The following is a 26,563-nucleotide window of genomic DNA, read 5'->3' as shown; positions in this document are numbered from 1 at the left end:
TAAAACAGTCTCAATTCCTGCTACAGTCTTTTCATTAGTCTTTGTAGAGAAACAGGAGTCTCTTTCTGCTAATCTATGGAGTTTTTCACAAGAAAACTATTTCTGTTATAGTTTTCTATTTCCTTGATGCCAGCTGCCCGGAAATCTGTCATTAGCTCTCTCCTCCCATTTCACATCACTCTGAGGTGTGTATGGGCCGTGAGTCTAGGGATGTCATTTTAAGGATGAGTTATTCAAAGGCAAAAGTCTTCTTCATCTGTCTCTGTGAGCTCCTCTGGAAACAGTTTTTTCATTGCCCCAAGGCCTCAAATCTTCGCTTCACCCTGTTCCAGCACCTCACTGTATCACAATTACTCTCTCTTTTGCTCAAAATCCACACTTTGAACACTCCATTCCTCCCAATATACTCTGTCATGAATTAAAGGAGTCTTTTTAAACTACTATTGTCCATCTCCATAGCTTTAACAGAAAGGTATTTCAGCTTGTAAAGCATCTCTTTATTCTCTCTTCACCATTTAAAACTTAACTCTTTCCTCACTGTTTTTGGTGGTTTCATGATGTCTTCTTTATGTTGATTGTCTCTTTCTTTCTCTGTTTCTCTGGGAAAAAAGGAGTAATCTGTACTTTTTATCCAGGTAGTAAAAGAATTAAAGCTTTAGAAAAACTGCAGGAGTTCATGGTGTCAGGTTTCAGTCCAGCAGCAGAAACTACAAACTAAGCTAAGCTGGCCGGCTCCATTTCCTTTCCTCCCCCCCTCCCCCTTCGTCCTCTGCGGCCTTGTCCGGCCTGGAGAGAGGGAGCGGGGGGAGGAGGAGTATTGAGAAGACCCCCGAGCTGTTCACCACTCTTCACAGAAGTAATCGTGAATGCCAGTTTATTTCTATCTTTAGCACACTTTTATAGGGTTCTACAGGGTTTGCGAGCAGAACAAGCTACTATTGGCTAACACACACAGTTTACATTTTTTTCTCTTACACACAGGGATATTGTTTTACTTTACTCTCTCTTCTGCATGAAGGTTTCAAGGACTTTAGCCCTTAATATCACGACTTATTTCAAAGGCTGGTTTGTGCATACAGGCCTTTACTAATATATAAAATATAGCAACAAATCCCCCTTTCTCTTTTGCACAAACCAGGCTTTGGATAAGATAACATACAACTTAGACTGTCATCTCAATTAACATTATAAGCAAAGTCCGTCCCCCTTTTAGCATAAGAGACCTCAACCATCTAGTGATGCCCCAGCTGGCGAACCAACTTCCAATGGGATCACTATCTTCCTTCAGGGCATGTAACCCATCCTGTAGCTGTTGTAGTTGCTCATGGATGGAAGCTGAATGATCAGTAAGATCCAAGCAGCACATGCCTTCAAACTCTCCACAACCATGTCCTTGTGCTAAGAGCAAAAGGTCAATTGCAACTTAATTTCATAGTACTGCGTGATATACACTACTCACATCGGCTGAAAGCACACTTAACATTGTGGATGTTAAGTTTAATTCTTTCCTAGTCCAGCAAGCGAGCCTTTTTAGGGTGGCTAAACTTTAATTCATTCAGGCTTCGCCTTGACTGTTTGATGTTTTTCATTTTGCTAGCTATATTCAACAATTGATGTAAGCTTGGGTGGAACAAAGTGAGTTTCCCAAGATAACAGGGTCTTCCATGTGGATTAGCAGGAATCTAATTCCATGCTCTATCTCCACAGATTAGGAATATGGAACTAGGTAATCGCTTTGGTAATTGTCCTGTGAGATTGCACCACGAATAAAGGCTTTACTTTCAATGGTAGTAACGAGATCAGCTATAGGGTTGACTGCAACCCAGTGCTGCATTACTTTGTTAGAATGACTTTTTGTCGGGGGTTCAAACATTATCCATCCACCCGAGGTATTGGTGGAACATAACAAATCCAATTCTTCTGAGGGTTGTAACATTAAGAACTTTGGTAATTTTTGCTTGCCAACAGGCTTCAAGTTGTCTTAATGTGAAGCCAACAGTGCGACTGCACTCTTGCAACACTGCCAATCGATTCAGTCGAGTCTCATTACTAATTAAACTTTTAAATGCCGGAGGATCCCATTCAGGGACTCCTGGGAGACAGGTGCGAAAGGATCTCCAGGGGTGGCTAGGCTCAAACGCATTGACCTTTGGCCAGTTCAATGTGCCAGAGTGACCCATATATTCTGTCACTTTTGGATGTTAGTTAGCAGACAGTTGGTCATGACTATACACAACACAATTACCATAAGCATTTTACCATGTAAATGACACCATATTTGCAAACTCATAGCTAGAACTTCAATCGTTAAATGAACTTTCAAAGATGCTTACACTACCTCTTGAAGAGGGAATACTTATACTTTATACTAACATAACAATTACTATATAAGCTAAATACTTAAAATATTATCTAACTACTTTTAACACAGGTGCTCTGGTATATATGTAGTCTAAGCGTGAAAGCAATTTGCTGAAAGGGTAAACACACAACTACAATCTGCCTTATATACAATTAAATGGAGTCTCTACACTTCTTAGATCTTCTACAGAATTTCTCCAGCACGATTCAGTCCTGGAACGTTCACTGCTCTCGTGATGTCAGCTGGCAGTTGATCGGTGACTGAGGGCTTTGATGTTCAAGTTGTTCTTCAGATCCTTCTAAATCTTAAAACAAAGGATACCTGAAAAATTGGTAGAGACACAACATCATAATAACAACACAAAATTTATGTTGGCAACTGTCTATATAGTGTTCAGACACAACTGTGTCCTGACAGGTCCACTTCTGATCCATGTCTGGAGTACCAAGGCTGTGTGATGACATCTCTGTTCACTGGATCTCATGTGTTCAGAGGCAGACAGTCTGGTCAGATGGACAGGTGACCTTTCTGAACCTGCCAACAAAACACGGACACTTCTCTCCTTGAAGTTAATAAATTATACTAATTAAATGCTTTTAGGACATCAATCTCCCCCGTCTTCTTAAAAAAAAAATAAAAATGAGATGCATTTCTGTTCAACATTAACACAAAACCATATACACAATTAATAAAAACTTATACTAGTTAAAAATCAATTAAATCTTAAACATTATTAATAACATATATAATATAAAACTGCTATTAATTACTAAAACACTGCACCAGCATCCCATAGTTAGCAAACAAACAGAAACAAAAAATCAGTGAAGGATTGGATCATCACCTCTGGAAAATGACTCTCCAAGCCCACTTCAAAATTGATCCAGCTGTCATATTAATAGGGTCAAATTGTTGAGTCAAAAGGTGACTCAAATACTGATTTGGGACAGAAAATATCTGGATCTGTTGGCAAACATTCTGTCCAGGTAAAGTCAAGGCTTGGCCAGGGCCTGGCTTTAAACTGGAAAGATGCCTCTTAACTCATTTCTAAAACAAGGTTCTCAATAGTAGCAGCTATGAGATGCTTACAGCATAGCAAACTGTTCTAAACTCCACAATAATTATATATGACAAAAGGAAATAACAAACTTAACCTTAAAAGAATATCTAAGTTAGGAAACTTAACTTAAAAACATTCAAGCCTAAACATTATAAAACTTGACTATCCTTAATTCTATTAACACTTAATCTATATTAAATGAAAACATAACTTAATCTTATTCTGTTACTACAAAAAGGCAACTAAAAGTTTAATATATACCTTTTAAACACAATATAACAATAACATGGATTCACTGTTAAAATTGTGGAAAAAACGAGCAAATGGATAATATATACTTTAACTTAACTTTGTTTTATACAGTAAAATTCTCTTGACTAATTATTTTTTAAACCACAAATCTCTTCTGTAGATAACATTAATTGGAAGAAGGTTTTCCTAAAAGCTATAAATCACACCATATTTTAACCTTGGATTCTAAAACCAATTATTGCAAGGCAACTTCTGTTAGTATTCACCTTAAACACTTTTTTTTTTTCTTTTTCTTAACTTTCAAAGAACCACAATAATTTCTGTAGTAAAATCCTAAAAACTGCAATTGCATAAACTCATAATTACTTAAAACACAAAATTAACTCTACAATGGTATATAAAAACACTCCGAAAACCCAATAAATCACGACTGCAACAAACCAGGCACCATCTCAGTGCCCCCGCCGAGAGAGGGAGCGGGGGGGTCGACCGCCCGCTCTGCTGCTGCTGCAGCTCTGCTCTTATCTTTCTTCACATTCTCCACACACTCTCGCAGCGAGGAAAAACGGAGAGAAAGAAAAAAAAAAGCCTCACAAAGTTAACTTTAACAAATGCAGTTTTTCTCTCAATCTCTCTTGTTGTTTGCTGATAGAGGAAAAAGGCATACTTTTGCAAAAGCAGGCGATTTTACACGAAAAGTCTCTCATGGCCAGGTGCTAACAACAGCGATCATGGCAGCTTATCAGCTTCTAATTACAAGGATGAATTTTGAACTAGATACCATATAGTCTGAGATTTTTTGACTAGTTTGTCTCTCTTTGAAGCTGTCTGAGCCACCTGTTTCTGCTCAGTTGTTTCTGTAATTGTTCAGAGTGGCCTTGGAACTTTTCTTGCGCTGCTTCTACCCCCAGGGTGTCTTTGTTCTTTGCGCTCACCTCGCTCCCTCATGTCTTCCTGGTTCGGGTGGAAACCAATTTAAATTTGGCTTCTTTTCTTCCAGGGTGGTAAAGATGGAACTTAAATAAGATAGCAATGTTAAAAATGACTCCAAAAATGAAGCAAATAGTTCTGGATGTATCACATCCTGCCATAACTGAACAGATTCTGTTCGTTGTTTCAGCGTTCCCTGTGGAACTTTTTTCTCATTATTTTCTTTTTCCCTAACTCTCCCTCCCTCTCTCCATGGGCAATATAGATAGGAGAGCTTGCCCAGCAGTGGGAGGTAAAGGCATCTGCCGCTGTGATGCAGGTAGAATTACAGGGCTCACATCCTCAGCATATCTCACTTTTCTGGTTTTTAAGGTATTAATTACAATCTGCCAAGTTCGACCGAGAAACACAGTGTCCTTGCTCTTTTCCGTAATTGCCGTTTCCCATATCAGAGCCGATATATCAGTCCGTTCTTGCCCCGCAAGAAGCAGTGAGCACTGCAAATGCTCAAGACAATTAGCCCATATAATGAGCATATCCAGGTCCCTTTCCTGGGCTGCTTCGCCTCATTTAACGAGGATGCTGAGAAGCAGTTGATTAACTGCCGCAAATTCCACATCCATGACAGCACCCGCAAGAGGGAAGTTTGCGACCCTTCTACACACGCCCTTGCCTCTGGGCCCCCCCCCAGCAGCCCTACTTCCACGTCTAACCGCTCTGCGTCTCACCGCGCTCAGGCTGCCTATTTGGTGCCGATCCAAGCCCGCGACGATTAATGCCCAGATCCACTCCGATGACTCCAGAGTCCTTCTGCCCGCAGGGGTGTCTCTGGTCGAAGCGCCAAATATTGAGAAGACCCCCGAGCTGTTCACCACTCTTCACAGAAGTAATCGTGAATGCCAGTTTATTTCTATCTTTAGCACACTTTTATAGGGTTCTACAGGGTTTGCGAGCAGAACAAGCTACTATTGGCTAACACACACAGTTTACATTTTTTTCTCTTACACACAGGGATATTGTTTTACTTTACTCTCTCTTCTGCATGAAGGTTTCAAGGACTTTAGCCCTTAATATCACGACTTATTTCAAAGGCTGGTTTGTGCATACAGGCCTTTACTAATATATAAAATATAGCAACAGAGGAGGCCAAGACAGAGCCTTGTTACCTTCTCAGAAGCCGGAAACCAAAGAGAACAAGAGAGTTCTGACTTTAGATCTTAAGGGGGTGTTCACAAGTTGAATTCACTTTTTAATGGTCAAAACTGCTGTCAATTCTTAGAAATGACTGATAATTGGTCAGGAGAAAAGACTCCCATCAGCCACCAGCAGCTTCAACTTCCTTAGCTCCCAAAACCACCTTAAAGGTAATGCCACCCCATGACACCTCCCTAATAGATCTTTTTTAGATGCACCATTACAATTTACTGATTCATCTCCTGACAGTGGTTGCCTGTCTGCTGAATTCATCGACACGCCTAGGGGGGAGAGGGACGTCCTGCAGCTTTCCCCAGTGAACAGTAGATGGGGGCTGGCAATCCAACAGAAGTTTCCATATCGAACTGAGCGCTACTACGTCTTAACTGTTTCCCCCTGATTGCCGTTTCCCACATCAGATTCCCTATATCCATCCATTCCTCAACTGCAAAGAGCAGAGGGGGCACTGCCAAATGCCCATGATTTTTAGCCCATACAACGAGCTTTTCCAGGTCCTTTTCCTTGACTGCTTCACCTTGTTTAACGATAATGCTAAGAAGCAGTTTTTTAGCTGCCGCAAACTCCACATCCATTTTTCATGCAGCCACGGCGGGGGGAGGGGCGTGACCCCTCACTTACTCCTCTGCCTTCGAACTCCCCCAATGACCCGACACCCTTTTCACCGCACTCAGGTCGTCTATCTGGTACCGATCTGAGGTAGCATCTATCTGCGTTCAGATCTGCTCCACCAACCTCGGTCCAAGGCCTCGTCCCACCATGCATGGACCCGTCGAAGCCCCCCTGCTCACAGGGTCCCTGTTCGGGCACCAGATATTGAGAGACCACCAGCAATTCACGACTCTTCACAGAAGTAAAAGTGAACGCTGTTTATTTCTGTCTTTAGCACACCTTTTATAGGGTTCTACAGGGTCTGCGGGCTAAGCAAGTTACTATTGGCTAATACACACAGGTTTACATTTTTTCTCCTGTACACAATGATATTGTTTTGCTTTACTCTCTCTTCTGCAGGAAAGTTCCAAAGACTTTAGCCTTTAATATCACGAATTATTTCAAAGACTGGTTTGTGCAGACAGGCCTTTACTAATATATAAATTATTATCTACATTACAACACCTTCCCCTCCCCCTCAGCCTCTCTGTCCTTCTCAATGACAGCACAGGAAGACAGGGCGTGGGGACTTTGGTCAGTTCATCATTAGAGATCTTTTTCCATTTGCTGAGGGAGAGAAGTCTTTTCTCTGCTATGCTGTGGGGTCCCTCCCACAGGCAAAACAGTCATCCCAAAACTGTTGTGGTGTGGGTCATTTGTCCGCGGGGTGCAGTCTTTTAAGTCTAGGCTGCTCGAGTTTGGAATAAAGGGCTCGCTCTATCTCTGGAAACAGGGTCCCTCTCTCTATTTGGGTCTCCCACTAGACCACAGCTTTCTCTAACATCTACCTGTTCTGGTGTGAGCAGTTTTTCCACAATCTGAGAGTGGATCTCTGGCATCCCCTGTGGACTTCATGCATTTTAAGAGGGACAGTTTGTTTTACCATAGTCCTCACCATGACCTGAAGAGGAATCTTTGCTCCAATGCCTGAATCACCTCCTCCCTCACTTTCTTTTCCACTGACCTTAGTGTCACCATGTTGCTTTCCCTCACATGTCCTCAATACCTCCTCTGCCTTGAAGAAAAACTGCTGCTTGTAGGTACTATTGTCAACAAGTTCCACCAATTCAAAGATTCTTGCAAGATCCCGCAGTGTCAACAAGTTGAACTTGTCTAGGTTCTGCATCAGAGAATCACTCGTCATGCTTCTGCTACCAGCCAGGTGGCCCTGCCTCCATCATGTGGGCAGTGGTGGCTACCTTGGCACTGGTGCTATTCAACGCCTCACTTCATGTGGAGCACCGGGAAGGGGAAGCCACCACCATCTTCTCTGCCCTTTTTGCCCGCAGAATGGTTGGCTAGGGGCAGCCAGGCAGGCAAGGTTCCCCACGGGCCGCACCAAGGATGGCAGTGGCCATGGCAACAGCCACAGAAACAGCCATGGCACCTCCACCCCTGAGGGAAAAAACTGCTTGTGTGCTGTTTTGATTTTCTTCTTAAATATGTCATCACATAGGCATTACCAACCTCTCTAATTGGGCCAGCAGCATGTCCATGTTCAGAGCCATCAGAGATTTGCTCTGTTGGACATGGTGGGAGCTTCTAGCAGCTTCTCACAGAAGTGACCCCTGTGGCCGCCCCTGCCAACACCAAAGAAACAAGTTGCGCCAAATCAAAACTTGTATATCACATGTTCTATGTTATTGTATAGTTAAATATATGTCTAGAATGACCAGAACCTTGGATACTTGCTTCTTATGGGAACTTTCTCATAAACTAAAATCTAAATAGCTACATAGGACATTCCTATTATCTGTTTAATAAGATCAAAATGGGAACATGCTCGCATCTGACTCAACTGCTTCTTAAGAGGAGAATTTTCAGAGTGGAATTTGTTGATGTCTCTCAAGTTAAAGCTTTACAAGCTGTAATTTCCGACTTGAGCAACAGTTCACATGCATTGCTTTCTGCGTTGAGGTTTCTCTAGTTTTCTTCTAGCTACAAAGCTACTTCAGAAGAACAAAGGTTCCAAGTTCTTATCACTAAGAGCTGTGGCAGAATTAATTTTCAGTTGTGTTGAAGATGACAGGCAGAATCTTCAGCTTGTCAGTGTGATGGTTTTAACATCTGACCACCCTAAACAGGACTCCTATTTGTATCTTTGTCCTTTTTATCCTTTATAATTTTTTCTGTGGTTTAAATGAGGAAGAGTTTAGGATAGGATAGGATAAGATAGGATAGGATAGGATAGGATAGGATGGGATGGGATGGGATGGGATGGGATGGGATGGGATGGGATGGGATGGAATAGGATAGGATAGGATAGGATAGGATAGGATAGGATAGGATAGGATAGGATAGGATAGGATAGGATAGGATAGGATAGGATAGGATAGGATAGGATAGGATAGGATAGGATAGGATAAGCTAGAATAGGCTAGGATAGGATAGGATAGAATAGGATAGGATAGGCTAGAATAGAATAGAATAGAATAGAATAGAATGGAATGGAATGGAATGGAATGGAATGGAATGGAATGGAATGGAATGGAATGGAATAGAATAGAATAGAATAGAATAGAATAGAATAGAATAGAATAGAATAGAATAGAATAGAATAGAATAGAATAGAATAGAATAGAATAGAATAGAATAGAATAGAATAGAATAGAATAGAATAGAATAGAATAGAATAGAATAGAATAGAATAGAATAGAATAGAATAGAATAGAATAGAATAGAATAGAATAGAATAGAATAGAATAGAATAGAATAGAATAGAATAGAATAGAATAGAATAGAATAGAATAGAATAGAATAGAATAGAATAGAATAGAATAGAATAGAATAGAATAGAATAGAATAGAATAGAATAGAATATTTTAGTTGGAAGGGACTTACAACAATCACCTACTCCAACTGCCTGACTACTTCAGGGCGGAACAAAAGTTAAAGCATATTATTAAAGGCATTGTTCAAATGCCTCTTGAACAGTGACAGGCTTGGGGCATTGACCACCTCTGTAGGAAGCCTGTTCCAGTGTTTGACTACTCTCTCAGTAAAGAAATGCTTCCTCATATCAAGTCTGAACCTCCTCTGCTTCAGCTACTTAGTTTAAGTAGCTTTCTCAGCCCTTATGAGCTCATGAGAAGTTTGTTACATGTTAAAACTATTTAAATTACTTTATCTTCAAACAAATGAATTGCCTTTCTTTAGGTGATAAAACCTTTATTTTTGAGCTACTTGATTCCTGGGAAGACAAGTCCTTTGGAAAAGGAAATATTGTGTTTCTGTTTAGTGTAAATGAGCTTTAGATGTTAGTGGTATTGTTTTTAAACCAAATTCCACAAGAAATTGGTAGTTGTGCTATCTGCTTTATGAATTTTATGTGTTGGCAATGTTCTATATTTCCTTGTTACAATTATTCTGATGTTACTTTTTTCTTTTGTGTAAACTAACAAAATTGTATATTGAGACTCAGAAATCAGGTGACCCTAAAGAATGATTTTGTATTTGATAATTTTGTAGGTACAAGCCTGTGCAGAAAGTGGATGGAGTTCCAGATGGTTTCACAGGAAGTGGTCAACAGACAGGCACATCTGCTGAACAAACTATAATTGCCCAAAGTCAACATCATCAACAGTTTTTAGGTATGAAAAGATGTTACACTGTCGTCTCACTGATAATAGAACAAAAAGGTACTCATAGGAGGGATATGTTCTCTATTGCAAGACTTCTGCAGTATTTAATATTCATCATGCAGATATAAAACAAAAAAATGTGCAAAATATATTTGCATGGTAGGTTTAAGATATATTGCAATGCAAGTGCAGTGAAGACTGAGGCAAACTGCTCTGGCAGATGTGCTCTGGACTCAATGATCATGCCAAGGGACTGTGGAGAGAGTTCCTGAAGTGGCAAGACCTCAAAATTAGCACCAAGAGGTGCCTTAGCACCCCACTTTCCCCTCCCAGCAGGAAGCACTGAAGCTCTGACCCAGAGGCAGCTCTGACTCAGCATGGGTGGGGTCAGGAGTGATGAGGTCCACTCCCCACCCTGTAACACCTTGGACACTTAATGTACGGGGCTAAACTGAGGTTCCTTTGCTCTGGGTAGACACAAGGGAGAAATGCCAACCAGATATTCTCAAGAGGTAAAAAATCCCACAAAGGTTTACTGGCAAAAAATAGAAAATCAAGGAACTTTGGCAAAAGATTTAGTACAACATAAAACACTTATCACAGCATCGACTTATCCCATTCAACTTTGCAACCTTTAAACCCATTTGATGTTACATTCCATGAAAAGAAAGAAGAGGAAAGAGAGAAAGACAGGAAAGATATAGCAAAAGAGTCATATAGCTACCAACTCCTGTGTTCCAGCAATGCAACAGATAGAAAACTCCAAGACGAAGGTAGGGTTAAAGAACAACATGCTTGCTTTGTGGTCAGCCTTCTTAAACCCTTGGCCCTTCGTGGGCCTTCCTCCCAGGTGGGACTTCCAGTTACTTGGCCACTCAGGGTCTGGGTTAGGCAACACTGGGGGGCTGCCTCCAGTGTGTTATGATTGACAGAAACTGTGGGGCTGGGGGGTATGGGGGGCAGAGTATCACCTCACTAGAGCAAGGCCAGACCTGCCCCTTATTACACACATTCCAAACATCCCAAAATGTCTCCAGACAATACAATAAATATGAGGCTCTAGAACTTGAAGACCAGGCACAGAATCATCAACGCTGGAAGAGACTTCCAAGATCATCTAGTCCAACCATCAACCCATCACCCCCAAAATCACCCTTAAACCATATGCCCAAGTGCCACATCCAGATGCCTCTTGAACACAAATACAAAATGGGCACACTACAATATGGACAAAGGTCCATCCAGGTTGGAGAAGTTGCCTAGGGTAAGTCTACCACTTGCATCACAACTGCCACAGTCAATAAAAAAAGAGCAATTGTCATTGGTGACTCTCCTTTGAGAGGAACAGAGGCCTGATATGCTGACTGAACCCAACCCATAGGGAAGTGTCCTGGTTTAGGGCAAATTTGGGAGAAAACCTCCGATGGCCCCCCGCCCCCCCCCCCGCCAGGAAACAAACCCACGTGGCCCTTTTCTCCCACCCCCCAACTGGTTCAGGAAGAGATTTCTCTGAGAGAAGTGGAAAAAACCTGTTTATTTAACAGGCAGAGCACTACCCAGCACAAGAATGAACAATATCAAATTACAAAACCTCTCGCCGCTCTGAAGAGATGACAAAATTCAGAGGGTGTCTTTCCTGTGGATGTTTGCTCTGTTATCAATCCCTCTGGTGCTGGAAAATGCTGCTGCCCAGGCTGGGCTCCTGGTAGTCCACGGGTGCAAGCTCCCAGTGCTCCCCCAAGTCCCCAGTCCAGAGCAGGTTCGATCCATTTCAAGGAAAAGGGAAAAAAAACAGTCCAGGAAGACCTCTCTGCTTTGGCTAGTTGGAAAGCCAAGGCCATCTGTCCCTTGTTGTCTGTCTGTGCTGTAGTTAAAACCCCATCCTGGGATGCGGGGGGAGCAAGTACAGTCTCTGATAACAGACTCGGTGCTTCTTGTCCACTCACTTTTACTCTTAGATGAAGTTTTAAGGATACAAAACCTATTTCTGGGCTAGGTGGACAAATGGGGATACAATTTAACATCACACTCACCCCAGGAGAGGAAGTCTGGTGCCTCCCTAGGGCCAGGGTAAGAGACATTACCAAGAAACTCTGTAGCCTGGAACAGCCCTCTGATTTTTATTCATTACTGGTTTTTCAGGTGGTCAACAGTGAAGTCCAAAAAAAAAGACTGAGGACAATAGAGAGGGGCCCCAAGGCTTTGGGATGACTGGTTGAAGGATCTGGAGCACAAACAGTTTTCTCCTCTATTCTTCCAGTTGCAGAAAATGATGGAGGTAGAAATAGGAAAATCATGCAGATGAATATGTGGTGCTGAGCCAGGTGTCACCAGCAGAATTTGAGGGTTTTTTTATCATGGGTTGTTTTACATGACACTGAGCCTGCTGGCAACAGCTGGGGTACACCTGTCTCAAAAGGGGAAAAGGTTCCTTATTAGTTAGTAGGGCTCACTAAGAGGGCTTTAAACTAGATTTGAAAGGAATAAAATCAGAAACACTGGAGATAAGCCTGGGGGTGGCACGCCACTGACAGATGGTGTGTTAATGAGGTACTTCAGTCTGTAGTGTTGATAGAGGTAGGGGATGGAGATCCATGCAGTAGCAAGGATGCATGGGTTATTGATGTGCTAGAAACCACAGAAGCTGAGAATGTTCAAGCAGAAATTAGAGCTTCTTTCCCTTAAAAGATAGTGGATCAATAACATAACTTGCGTATTACATCAATGCACTCAGCATGGGCAACAAACAGGAGAAACTGGAAGCCATGGTGCAGCAGGAAAACTATGACAGTTGCCATCACAGAGGCATGATAGAACAAGTCACACAACTGATGCAGATAGTCTTTCAGATCCCTTCCAACCCAAACCATTCTATGATTCTATAACCTGATCTCCTTCTATGACAAGGTGACCTGCCTAGTTAATGAAGGAAAGGATGTGGATATTGTCTACCTAAACCTCAGTAAAACCTTTGACACTGTGTCCCACAGCATTCCCGAAGGAACAGGCTGCTCATGGCTTGGATGGGTACACTGTTTGCTGGGTAAAACACTGGCTGGATGGCCAGGCCCAAAGAGTGGTGATGAATGAGGTTAAATCCAGTTGGTGGCTGGTCACAAGTGGTATTCCTCCAGGCTCAGTATTGAGGCCAGTCCTGCTTAATATCTTTATCTGTGATCTGGATGAGGGGATTGAATGTGCCTCTCTAAGTGTGCAGATGACCCCAAATTGGGCAGAAGTGTGGATCTGCTGGAGAGTAAGATGGCTCTGCAGAGCGATCTGTACAGGCTGGATCGATCAGCTGAGGCCAATGGTATGAGGTTCAAAAAGGTGAAGTGTTGGGTTCTGCATTTGGGTCACAACAACCCCATGCAATGCTACAGGCAGGGGGGAAAGTGGCTGAAAAGTGTTGGAAAAGGATCTGGCGGTGCTGGTCAACAGCCGGCTGAACTTTAGATGGCAGTGTGTCTGGATGGCCAAGAAGGCAAATGGCATCCTAGCTTTTACATTTGCTAATGTAAAAATGCTTATTAAATGTGTTATTGCAGTAATTGTACACTTTGTTTTGAATTCATATATTGGGATTTTGAAACATCACATCTTTTGGCATATCCTTGCTGTTATCAAAATCACTGGGAACCTTAGGCTATAGTTAGCAGGTTTTTGAATTTTCCTTTCCACTGTCCCCCTAGTTGACAGTGCATTTTTTCCCCCATACCAGTATATCTGTTAGAAACACTTCTGAGAAATAGTAAAAGCACATGTTGGCTACAGTTGAAAGGCTTTTAAATTTCAAGTAAATATATGCTGCTGAGTTTACCAAACCCTAACATGTATATCAATGCAAAAACTCTTTGGCTGATCAAAATAAAAACTATTACATTATATTGATCTCTTATATACTGACATGAATATTCTGAAAATGAGTAATCTTTTTTATATACAGATACAATATGTATGTGTAATCAATTTTTATCTGCTACCTGTCAAGAATAATTTAACATATTTTTTTAAAAAAATAGCTAGCTGATTTGTTCACAATTTTATTGCAGCTTTAAAATATATTAAGTATGAAAGACAATCCTCTTTGGACATTATGACCTTCTAGACTTTATTTCTTTACATTATCCTTAAATGTTTTCTAATCTAACTGTAATTGGCATCATTTGCAATAGCTTTCTTCTGTTATATTGTCATGGAAACAGATGCATCTCGAGTACTTCCAGAGTTTGGAGAAGTTGAAATATCTTCTCTGCCAGATGGTACTACCCTTGAGGACATAAAATCACTGCAAAGTCTTTATCGAGAACACTGTGAGGTAAGAAAAGTGTCTTTTCACAGAAATCATTCTTTAAAAATTCCTGTCGTCTAGTGAGAATCAGTACAACAGGGTGACTGACACAAAATAGATTACAGCCAGCCTACTTGTATCATATGTGATCCTCAAATATTTTGCTTATTCAGAAAGGACATTTGCAAAAAGACTCCTGAAATTTCTCTCTTAACAGGAAAAATAAAAATAACGTGTAATAGAATACCGATACTGGAATGTAATCACGTGCAGGTTTTGAGAATTTTAGATAAAACAAACTTTAGATAATATATATACAGAATTTTGCTATTTTTATATGAGTTGAAATCAGATTAAATTATTATTTCTAATGTTTATGTTAAAAACAAACTGATTTTTTCACCAAGTTTTAAAGAAGCAAGTTGCTTAAGAACTTAAGGCCGCATTTTATATTGAATAACATGTTTTAAAGTTATTGTTGAAGGTATTTTAAAGCATGTAATGAAATAACAAAATTAATTAAATAGCTTTCCTTTGTGTTTGGAATAGTGTTAAAACTTCTGTTTAAGTGAATTCACCTGATATATGTGCTTAGGATCTTTTCTGGAGGGTTGATCTTAGTCACTTGGCCTGATCTTAGTCTCTGGTTACACTAGTCCAGACAGCTAAAAAAATTTTTGCTAAAAAGTTATTAAAAAAGATATTATATGTTTGTTTATAAGCATGCATTTTATTATTTTTTTCTGCAAAATGACATGGGGCAGCTATACCCCGGGAAATAATTGTGGGGAGAATCACTTAGAAGACTATCTGCACTAATTTTATATTTCTTTAGGCAATAGTGGATGTTATTGTGAATCTTCAGTTTAGCCTGATAGAAAAATTGTGGCAAACTTTCTGGCGCTATTCTCCCTCTGCTCCAGCTGACGATGCAGCTGTTATTGAACTGAGGTCAGTAAATGTATCTTTGCTTACTATTCACCATCATGATATAACAGCAAGAGTCAAATCAACAAAAGACTTAGTTTTACATATAGGCTAAGAACCTTTTCTGATATCAGTAGTTTTTCATATTAAATTTGTGTTGTCTGCTATTTGATATATCGGGTGTTGGTATATGTCAAACTGCAGCCTTGAAATTATTGTATACATCTTCTATTTTTTCCTTTGGATTACTAAATTCAAAGTATCTTTTAGCAATATATTGTCTGGTCTGTTTAAATTGCAAGGACCATTTTTATCATACCTCTGCATTATTTATGGTCTGGAGAAGAACTTTGGAGGCTATTTTTTCCCCCAGGTTCATATGATGAAGTTAGAGTTTCAACTGGATGTTATAGAGAACTCTATAAAGTTTTCATTAAATAATCTATTTCAAAATCCATTGTACTTTTCTTATCTGTATGTAAATGCATTTCCATTTGTTACATTTATTCACAACAGCAATCTGAGTGAAATAGAAAGTCGACTTCCAAAAGGAAAACTAATTACTCTCTGCAAAAATGAGTCTATTCTGAAATGGATGGGTAACTGTGACCATGTGATGTACCAGGCTTTGGTGGAGATTCTCATTCCTGACGTCCTTAGACCTATTCCTAGTAAGTTAAACACAGATAACATTTCATAAGACTGTCTTTTTTGTTTTATGTGGTGAGATTTTTGTGCCTCATGTGAAACTTTTGGGAATGATTTTGAAGGATCTAAACATATATTGTGTCATCTTTCCTTAACTGTTGAATAGAAAGGTGTACTGGAGTTGATGTAAGCGTATATAAAGAAAAGCAGAGTGGATGTTTCATTGTATTTAGGAAAGCCTATAGAATTTTTAAGAATATATTTTCTTATGAATTATTCCTTTTTTAACTGCAAATTCTAAGTTTTTATTAAAGATAAAAATGGCTTTCTTTATATACTAGCTCTAGTCTAATTGATAGCTGTGAATGCACTATGGCCCTGAGCCTTAGTCCAATAATGTCAAGACAGTCTTTCTGTTGACTTCAGTAGGCTTTAGTTTAAGTTTTTTATATATAAGTTCTAGCTGTTAAAAAAAGTAAAATGTATATGCTTTGTCATTTTATTTTTGGATAATTAAACATTAATGTCAGTGGCTGCTAAAACCTTATCAGTTTTGATACCTATTAAACTAACATAACACTATCAAACATCTTAAGACTTGTTCATTGTTTCAGTCTATTATAGTTTATTTTCTATTTCCAGTATGAAGGACTCATTGATTGATTCTAATATTATGACAAACTGACTGTTATCAGGAATAGAGCACTCTTTTCAAAGCTGATTTTATAGCATCCATCATTGCTCAAGCATGGTATTTTTTTATGGCTGCTTTTGGTAGTAAATGATTTTTAAACTGTTTTCCAGGAAGGATGAATTATTTTAAAAAACATTTATTGAATGTTTTGTATGTTGTGTTAAATCTTAAAAAGTAATTATAATTACATATATATATAATATATAATATTAAAATAAATTATAAAATAAATACTAGGAACCAACAGGGAGACACCTGTGAAATGCCACAAAGGAATTAGGTTGTATTACTCTAAAAAGCCGACAAGGTTGATAGGTCCACTGAAGTGCCTCCATAGCAATGCATGCAGTATGGATAACAGACAGGAAAAGATGGAAGTCTCTGTGCACTTGGAAAGCTATGATTTAATACCATCACTGAAACTTAGTGGGACAAATCACACAAGTGAAACACTGCAATCAATGGCTATAAACTGTTCAGAAAGCACAGGCAAGGAAGAAGGGGTGGAGGAGTTGCCCTCTATGTGAAAAAAATGGGTTGACTGGAGAGAGCTGTCTTTGAAAACAAGGGCTGAATAGGTTGAGACCTTTTGGGTAAAAATAAGGGAAAAGCCAACAAAGGAAAACTCGTGGTTGGTGTTTGCTACAGGCTGCCCAATCAAGGGGAGCCTGTTGATGAAGTGTTTTTACATCAGCTACAGGAAGCATCACACTTGCAGGCTCTGATCCTCCTGGGGGATCACCCTGACACTGTCAATCTCTCTTCCCACATGTGCTGGTTTTGCATTAATTGACATTTGGTGAGGAGGGAAGAAACCACTCACAGAAATTATTTTTCTGAGAGCAGCTGCTTAGAGCTCCCTCAATGCCTAGCAAAAACCAAAGGCGGCTATCTCTGAGAATTGACAACCTATTGTCAGGAAAATTAATCCACAAACACCAGAGGTTTATGTCCAAAAAGGAGACAGAGGAGTCCTTCTTTATTCGAATAAATTCAGTGCCTCTTTGATCTTCTACTGGAATCCATCCCATTGTTTCCGTCGTCTCTCACTGATAGCTACATCTTATCAGCTGACCCACAGCTTGTTTGTAAAGACAAGCTCATCATTCCTCTCAATATGAAACCATTTAGAAGGTAGGTCCACCTCTGTGAGTTCCACATTTAAAGACAGGCAAGACCGGGAAAGCTCTCTTTTGCTTCTGGCTTTGAAGAGGTAACTGGGCACTGGTCGGGCCAGCCCCGCTCCGCTGTGGCCTGCTCAGCCTGGTGAGGCCGGGCCCCAATGGTAGCCGGGCGAGGAATGGAAGGCCATGGGGCCCCGGCCGAGGCTGGGCTGGGCCGCGGCTGCTAACATCTTGCGGACACTAAGCCCTGCCTTGCTGCTGGCCCATGCCAAGCTGGGGTTCGCTGGGCCCCAGGAGCAGCTATGGGCCAGGTCAGACACCCTCTGCCATGGCTCATGCAACCCTAGTGGCTGCCGGGTGGAGGCAGGGGAAGCCATCGGCCCACAGCTGAAATTGTAAGAAGCAGAGACCAGAGACCAGCCATACAGCCAGAGCAGCTGCCACCATTCTGGCCAGTCCCCCTGGGATCTTGGCACAGCTCCAGCATGGCCTGAAATCCATCACTGTGACTACTTCAGCCACTGCCCCGCAGAAACCATCATGACCATCCACAAGCCTGGGCGAGATATTAACTCTTTCACTACACAGATGAAACTTGCAAAACATTGATCCTCTCTCAAGTATAGAAAAGGACAGAGTGATGACACATAGAAAACAACGTGAAGACACCAAGGTCGGTAAAGAAAGAGTTAAGTTCCAGATAGAAGGAGAATTAAAAGATGCCTTAGTATTGAGCTGAAAGTTATTTTAGTAAGGCCATAAAGATGGACTATGATACACTAGAATATCCCCTTTAATTAATGAGAAAGTAAGGGGAGATGAAGTGTTCAAACTAAACGTGAGCAGAGGCATCCATAATGATGCAAAGCAGATGTTGAAGTAGCTGTGATGCCATGAGAAGCTTGAACAGAGAGAGAGAGTGATGAAGACCCTTTTCCCCCCAGGGGAAGAAGAAGAAAACCTCTGTTCCCAGAGATGAAGATGATATCATAGATAAAGAGAACCTTTGCTTTTGAACAGCTCATCCTTAAAATAATACCCCATAAGTTGACATAGCCCATTAACTCAGCTGTAAGAAGGCTGTGAAAATGGGAGGAACTTCAGGATTGCAGATTTTCCAGGCAGCTGCTATTCTTAAAAATTAAAAAGCCATGAGAGTACTGTTTCTTGTGAAGAAGTCACCATAGCATAGTGAGAGAAACTCCTCTCCCTACAAGAACTGATGAAAGACTGTTATAGAGGTGGTAGCTGATTGAAAATCACAGGTTTTGTCTCTAAGTTATCAGTTAAGAAAGAAAAGAAGTTGGGCAGGGGGAGGAAAAGTGTTCTGAAGGTTTTATTCTGATTCTTATTATTCTTTTAGTTCTGTTAATAAAGTTTTCTTTGTACCTTTTAAGATTTGAGCCTGCTTTGCCCTCTTCCTAATTAATATCTCACAGCAAGAAATAAATAAATAATTCTAGTAGGTGCACTGGCGATTTTAGCCAGTGCTAAACCCACCAAAGTATTTAGTGCATTAGCTGGGAAATTCAAATTAGCGAACTTAAACCACAACACAAAATTGGTGTTTCCTCCCAGTTCAAACTAATACCACCACACCACATCTTTCAAGACACTGAATTTCCAGGTAGGGACTGGGGAAAAGAAGTCCCTCCCTTCATGGGAGATCAGGTTTGTGACCACCTGAGGAACCTGAGCATACACCAGTCCATGGGATGACAGGAGGAGCTGGATGTCATTGTGCAGCAGGAAAACTGTGACATAATTGCCATCACAGAAACATGGTGAGATGACACACATGACTGGAGTGCTGCAATGAATGGCTATAAACTCTTCAGAATGGACAGGTGACGAAGGAGAGATGGTAGGGTAGCCCTGTATGTTAGGGACTGTCTCAGTTGTCTGGAACTTAATGATGGTGTTATAGGCTCGAGTGTTTACTCAAGAATCAGGGGCAAGCCCAACAAGACAGATATGGTGGGAGTCTGTTATGGACCACTCAACCAGGATGAAGAGGCAGACAAAATATTCTATAAACAGCTGGGAGAAATCCTAATAATCACTAGCCCTTGTTCTCGTGGGACACCAGCTTATCAGATATCTGCTGAAAATACAACATAGCAGAGAGGAAACAGTCTAGGAGGTTCCTGGAGTGTGTGCAAGAGAACTTCCTGACATAACTGATGAGCCAACTCAGGAAGGTGCCCCGCTGGACCTGCTGTATGTGAATAGTAATGGACTGCTGGGTGATGTCTTAGGCAAAGTGATCATGTAATAACATGTCACAGTAGGACACGCAATGATTCACACAGACACGGCTCCCATATGACAGGGAAAAAAACTGGTTTTATTCTTACAACTTCAGTATTTATAGATTCTCAGCAATGACCAGGGATTGGATAGTTAGGTTACCACCTTTCCAATCACACTGGTCATGCGAGACGTCCATCAAAAGACGTGTATCAGAAAGAATGTATACATATCTATGTTTACAGTCACTGTCCTGGGAAAGTTTTTAGAAATTATGTAAACAAGATCAAAAGTCTGAGTTTTCAGGGTGACAATAACAGTTTTTGATTCTCAGACAAGTAAGGAGGGGTGACAACAGAACTGCTGCCTTGGACTTTCAGAGAGCAGACTGGCCTGTTTAGGAGACTGGTTGAGAGAGTCCTTTGGGAGGCAGTTCTCAAGGACTAAGGAATCCAGGAAGGCTGGACATTGTTCAAGAAGGAAATGCTAAAGGTGCAGGAGCAGGCTGTCCCCAGTTGGTGGTGATGTGGTGGAGAGCCTCTGAGTGAGGCTTAAGGGGATGGAAAACAAAGGAGATATTATAGTGGGTGTTTATTACTGATTGCCCAGCCAGGATGTAAGCAGTGATGAGTTATTCTGTAAGCAATTAGGAGAAATCTCTGGATCAGTAGCCCACATTCTTATGAGAGATTCCAACTTCCCAGACATCAACTGGGAATATCCTGCTGTGATGAGCAGGCCTTGGGAAGTATTGAAGTTTGTGGGAGGTAACTTCTCATCACAAGTACTCTGTGAGCCAACTAGGAGAGATGCCCTCATAGACTTGTTGTTTGTGACTAGAGAAGGACTCTTGGGAGACGTGATGGTTGGTGGCTGTCTTGCCCATGGTGATCAACAGTTGGACTCAATGATCTTAATGATTCTATTATCATGGAATGTTTGAGTATAAATTTTCAGTGTAGTGAGAAAAAAACATCAGCAGAGTTGCTACACTGGACTTTAGTAAAGCAAACTAAGCTATTAAAGGAGATACGTAGCAGAGTACCTTCGAAATCTGCTTTGAGGGCTTAGGGACCCACAAGTTCTGGTCAGTTTTAAAAGGTATTTAAAAGACATATAGATGTGGTGCTTAGGGACATGGTTATTTGATTTCTTCTAGTCCTCATGAACTTTCCCTGATCATCATGTCCATTCAAAGATAATTGAGAGTGGCCTCACAGTGAAATCAGCCAGCTCCCTCAGCACTCATGGGTGCATCTGATCAGGTCCAGGGACTTATGCCTCTCCAATTTTTTAACTGTTTCCCTAACTGGGTCATCTTCTACTGAGGACAATTCTTCCTTGCTGCAGACTTTTCCTCTGGTTTCAGAGGCTTCAGATTCCTGAAGGTAGTCCTTACCACTAAAGACTCAGGTGTAGAAGGCATCTCGTACCTCAGCCTTTGTCATTAGGTTCCCTGCCCCCAGTCAGCACCAGGCCCACATTTTCTATGGTCTTAATTTTTTCTGCTGATGTACCTGTAGAAACCCTTAATGGTGCTCTTCAGTTTCAACTCCAGGTGAGCTTTGGTTTTCCTAATGCCATTTCTGAACACTTGGACAGTGTCTCTGCATTCCTCCTGGGTCATTTGCCCCCTTTTGCAACTCCTGTGGGCTTCTTTTTCATGTTTTAGTCGTGAGTTCCTTGTTCATCCATGCAGATCTATCACCTTTGCTTGATTTCCTGCTCATTGTGATGGACCATTCTTGAGCTTGGAGGAGGTGATCCTTGAATATCAAACAGATCTCCTAGATCCAGAGTGCTCTCCAGGACTGTCTCCCATGGGATTCTTCCAAGCAGGTCTCTGCACAGACCAAAGTCTGCTCTCCTGAAATTTGGAGTTTCTGTCCTGCCATTTGCCTTTTTCCATCCTCTCAGTATACTCAACTCCACCATCTCATGGTCAATGCAGCTCAGACTCCCCCCCAAGCTTCACATCACTGCTATTATAACTTTGTGCCCAGCCCCTCTGTTACCTCTGTCCACCCCGCAGCGGGCAGGGAGGCAGGGGAGGTAGTTTTAGCTTGCCAGACGAGGCCCAAAAAACGAGGCTCTTTCCCTTTGCTGAGATGGCAGTTGCAGTTTTATTTCTTGGGATCCTTCAGGGTGAGATGGCAGGAGGGAAAGAGCAAGAGGTATCGAGAAGCACCTCCTTTTTCCGGACAGGGGAAGTGCTGCCTTATGCGAGGCAGACGCCCTGGTTCGGGAACAGCACGGTGGCCAAGCTCAGGCCACTGGGTCCAAACTGCACACCAGCATCAATGTGATGGATGGCAGAAATGGCATTTATTGCTGGAGAATTTGACACTTTATAACCTAGGTTCACAGTGTTACTCCCATCTGCTTTCATCACAGCTAGGTGCTATTGGCTAATTACAGGGGTCATTACCATAACTAAGGAGGAGGGGGGTGACTATCTTTCCGTTACATCCCGATATCTTCCAACTGCTGGGCCCTAACTTCCACATTTCCCCCCTCTTTATGACTTACCTAATTTTCTAGAATTTTATGTGTAGTCTTAGTCTTAAAAGTTCTAATGTTATTTTATGTATATCTATCTCTAAACATTTTATCTAACTTATCTATATTATAAAAAGTTTTAAAAGTAGATATTATAAACTTGAGTAAAAATATAAGGTACACTATACTTAAAAGGTTAAAAACTTATAAAATAGACACCACAGTTTTTCATTAGTAAACATAAGGCACATGCGGTGACCAAGTGTATTCTTAGAGCATCTGCTGCCTTTCTACAAACAGGATGTTGACCCTTTCTAGTCGGCTCTTAACAAATGACACAAGCCTATTTAAAACACACGGTTCAAAGATTAACACTAATAAGATCATCACAACTGGCCCGATCAGGGTAGACACCAAGGTGGTCAGGCACGGAGATTGGTCAAACCAAGATTGGAACCAGCTTTGCTGGGCTTCCCTCTCCGCTGTCCGTTGGGATAGTCTGTCTCGTAGCTCAGCCATGGTGTCTCTCACAACTCCGGTGTGGTCTGCGTAGAAGCAGCACTCTTCCTTCAGGGCAATGTAGAGGCCTCCTTGCTGCATGAATAGAAGGTCAAGACCTCGCCTGTTCTGCAAAACAACCTCGGAGAGTGAGGAGACTGACTTTTCTAGAAAGGATATGGATTTCTCAGTTCTCTGTAGATCTTCATCTACAATCATCTGTAGCTGAGAGAGACTCTGACTCTGGGTTACCAGGGCGGAGACACCAGTGGCCGTACTGGTCACTCCTAAGCTGAGCAGCATTGCTATTGACAGTCCTGTCAGCAGCTCTCTTTTCTGAAGGCAGTCTGCTCGCTCAAGGTACTGGTTCACTTCTTCTCCGGAGTGGTATAGAACCCTGGGGATGGTAGCAGCTAATACACAAAAGTCAGTGGAGGAGTTAAAGCTTTGGGTATAAATGCAAGGGCTTAGCCCAGTGCGGTGGCAAGCCCACATGCCAGACAAGGGGGCGATTGCCCATTTCTTAGACTTGTCAACGTGCACGGTGGTTGCACAGACTTTTTTGTCAACAACAGTGGCTTTGCCTAAGCAAAACCCTCGCCCGGTCATGTGGCTGATGGTGATTCTGCGAAAAGGTGACTCACTGTGGCACTGAACCAGGGCCTCAGCATTAGACCACATCAGCTGGTTGTTAAGGGCTACAGCCTCATAGAAAGGGGGCTGTGTGTCATAGCACAGCCAACAGGACTCTGTGGCATTGGGGTTGGACTCATTTAGAGGTAAAAAGGTGGCATCTAGCATTCAATAGAGCGAATCGAAAGCAGTAGCTTCAGATCTTTGGGGAGAAGTTTCTCGCTTATGCAGCGGGTACAGACTATTAGATCGTGGGTTCTCAGCTTGTACTACAAGGTTGGGGCCAATTGCTTCAGGTGTCACGATCGGGAGTCGGATAATTTGTACTACTTCACCGGGATCTTTGCCAGGCTTATGCAAGAATACCTACCACATTCTTCCGGTGGTCCAACCCATGTCTGCTGGCTGCAGGACCTGCATGATCATTTGATGACAGACTTTAGATCAGTCATCATAAAAACCATAAAACACTTGCCCTATGGAGTTGAAACTGGGACGCATACAGCCTGCTGGACCCCAGGTTACTTGCAGAAACTTGTCTGCTTTTGGTGGTGCCCACCGGTTGCTCAGGACTATTGTTTCACACCCCCAATAGCCACAAAACCAAGATCCTAGTTGGCGGCAGTAGTCTTTGCCTGGGTTGGTGGCTGGGCACCAGTATGACTGGTACAGCTCAAAGCGAGGGTGGATGTTATGAGTTGCTATACCAGGGAAAATGTCTCGAATGAACACAAAGAACCTTGGGGTGCCTGCTGTGACTACCTCTTTAATCACCTCGCTCGAGGCACAGTGTAAGATCCACCTGAATGGTTGATGGGGGTTATGTTCTGCACTAACCTGCTCGCTGCTAACAAGCCCTAAAAGCAAGATTACACACAGAAGTCGTTGTCGCTTGGGTTTCACAGGCTTGGGAGTTTTGGGCATCTTCGGGTTATCTGGTGGATCATCACCTGCTTCCGGTACTGGAGCATATGCATCATGCGGGCTCCCAATGATCCAGTCCTGCAAACAAAACTTTAGAGTTTTTGTTAGTCTTACTTTGAAGGTCTGGTTTTATTGACTTAAGTGGACACCACTTTACCATCTTTTTTAACTGCTGCACACCCTCGCCCTGTGAGCACTAATCTCCAACCTTGCTCCTACTCTCCTAACTAATTTTTTATTATGACCTGCGGGCCCTCTTCTAGAGCTCGAGTGGCCCAGTGTTTTTGGGAGGGACTGTTTGTTTCATCTCCTCTAGGGAATTGGTTCAGTGCTAACAGTGCAGTTGCTAGCAAGCGCGCCTGGTCTGCTTGGGGAATGGAATTGGCAAAGCCCTCTGTTTTTGCTAACACCTCTAGCTTGGCTTTCAAGGTCTGGTTTGCTCGCTCAACAATGGCTTGTCCTGTGCTATTGTACGGGATGCCTTGCACTAGAGTGATACCCCATTTGGAGGCGAATTCTCAGCTCGGCTTTGAGATAAAATTTGCGCCATTGTCTGTTTTGATTTGCTTAGGGACGCCGAGCCAAGCCATGGCTGTTAGCCAATGCTGGATAGTTGCTTTGGAGTTGGTTTTCAGGTGCTGCGTGGCTACAATTATTCCGCTGTATGTATCCACTGTTACTGCAAGCCATGCTCGGGTTTTCAACAGCTGGCACAATGTAAAGTCTGTTTGCCATATCTCTGAGGCTTTTAGGCCTCTGGGGTTGATTCCACAGGACCACAGTGGTGCTTTTTGGCAGTGGGGACATGAAGCTACTACATGTTTTGCATCAGCAACTGAGATTTCACATCTCTTTGCTAGTGCTTATTGAAAAACCCCCGAGCTGTTCACCAGTCTTCACAGAAGTAATCGTGAATGCCGCTTTATTTCTATCTTTAGCACACTTTTATAGGGTTCTACAGGGTCTGCAGGCAGAACAAGCTACTATTGGCTAACACACACAGTTCACATTTTTTCTCTTACACACAGGGATATTGTTTTGCTTTACTCTCTCTTCTGCATGAAGGTTTCAAGGACTTTAGCCCTTAATATCACGACTTAGTTCAAAGGCTGGTTTGTGCATACAGGCCTTTACTAATATATAAAATATAGCAACAATTCCCCCTTTCTCTTTTTGCACAAACCAGGCTTTGGATAAGATAACATACAACTTAGACTGTCGTCCCAATTAACATTATAAGTAAAGTCCGTCCCCCTTCTAGCACAAGAGACCTCAACCATCTAGTAATGCCCCAGCTGGTGAACCAACCTCCGATGGGATCACTATCTTCCTTCAGGGCATGTAACCCATCCTGTAGCTGTTGTAGTTGCTTATGGATGGAAGCTGAATGATCAGTAAGATCCAAGCAGCACATGCCTTCAGACTCCTCACAACCATGTCCTTGTGCTAAGAGCAAAAAGTCAATTGCAACTTGATTTCATAGTACTGCATGATACACACTACTCACATCGGCTGAAAGCTCACTTAACATTGTGGATGTTAAGTTCAATTCTTCCTTAGTCTAACAAGCGAGCCTTTTTAGAGTTGCTAAACTTTAATTCATTCAGGCTTCGCTTTGACTGTTTGATGTTCTTCATTTTGCTAGCTACATTCAAGAATTGATGTAAGCTTGGGTGGAACAAAGTGAGTTTCCCAAGATAACAGGGTCTTCCATGTGGATTAGCAGGATTCTAATTCCATGCTCTATCTCCACAGATTAGGAATATGGAACTAGGTGATCATTTTGGTAATTGTCCTGTGAGATTGCACCACGAATAAAGGCTTTACTTACAGTGGTAGCTACGAGATCAGCTATAGGGTTGACTGCAACCCAGTGCTGTATTACTTTGTTAGAATGACTTTTTGTCGGGGGTTCAAACATTATCCATCCACCTGAGATATTGGTGGAACATAACAAATCTAATTCTTCTGAGGGTTCTATGGTAACATTAAGAACTTTGGTAATTTTTGCTTGCCAACAGGCTTCA

At 41.8% G+C, this 26,563-nt stretch overlaps 1 protein-coding gene across 1 annotated transcript in view; it reads left to right on the top strand.

Moving 5' to 3' along the window:
- LOC131591635 (transcription factor RFX3-like) overlaps positions 1-26,563 on the top strand; it is a 287,779-nt gene that overhangs the window by 189,733 nt on the left and 71,483 nt on the right. Inside the window, exons 8-11 of the mRNA XM_058862534.1 lie at positions 9,936-10,057; positions 14,254-14,366; positions 15,175-15,290; positions 15,783-15,937. Of these exons, the coding sequence (XP_058718517.1) occupies positions 9,936-10,057; positions 14,254-14,366; positions 15,175-15,290; positions 15,783-15,937 (506 nt within the window). The remainder of the gene's footprint in view (positions 1-9,935; positions 10,058-14,253; positions 14,367-15,174; positions 15,291-15,782; positions 15,938-26,563) is intronic.

Source organism: Poecile atricapillus, chromosome W, assembly GCF_030490865.1.
Source record: "Poecile atricapillus isolate bPoeAtr1 chromosome W, bPoeAtr1.hap1, whole genome shotgun sequence".
NCBI lineage: Eukaryota > Metazoa > Chordata > Aves > Passeriformes > Paridae > Poecile > Poecile atricapillus.
Note: the sequence above shows the minus strand (reverse complement) of the source record. Positions and strands in the feature narration are given on the sequence as shown.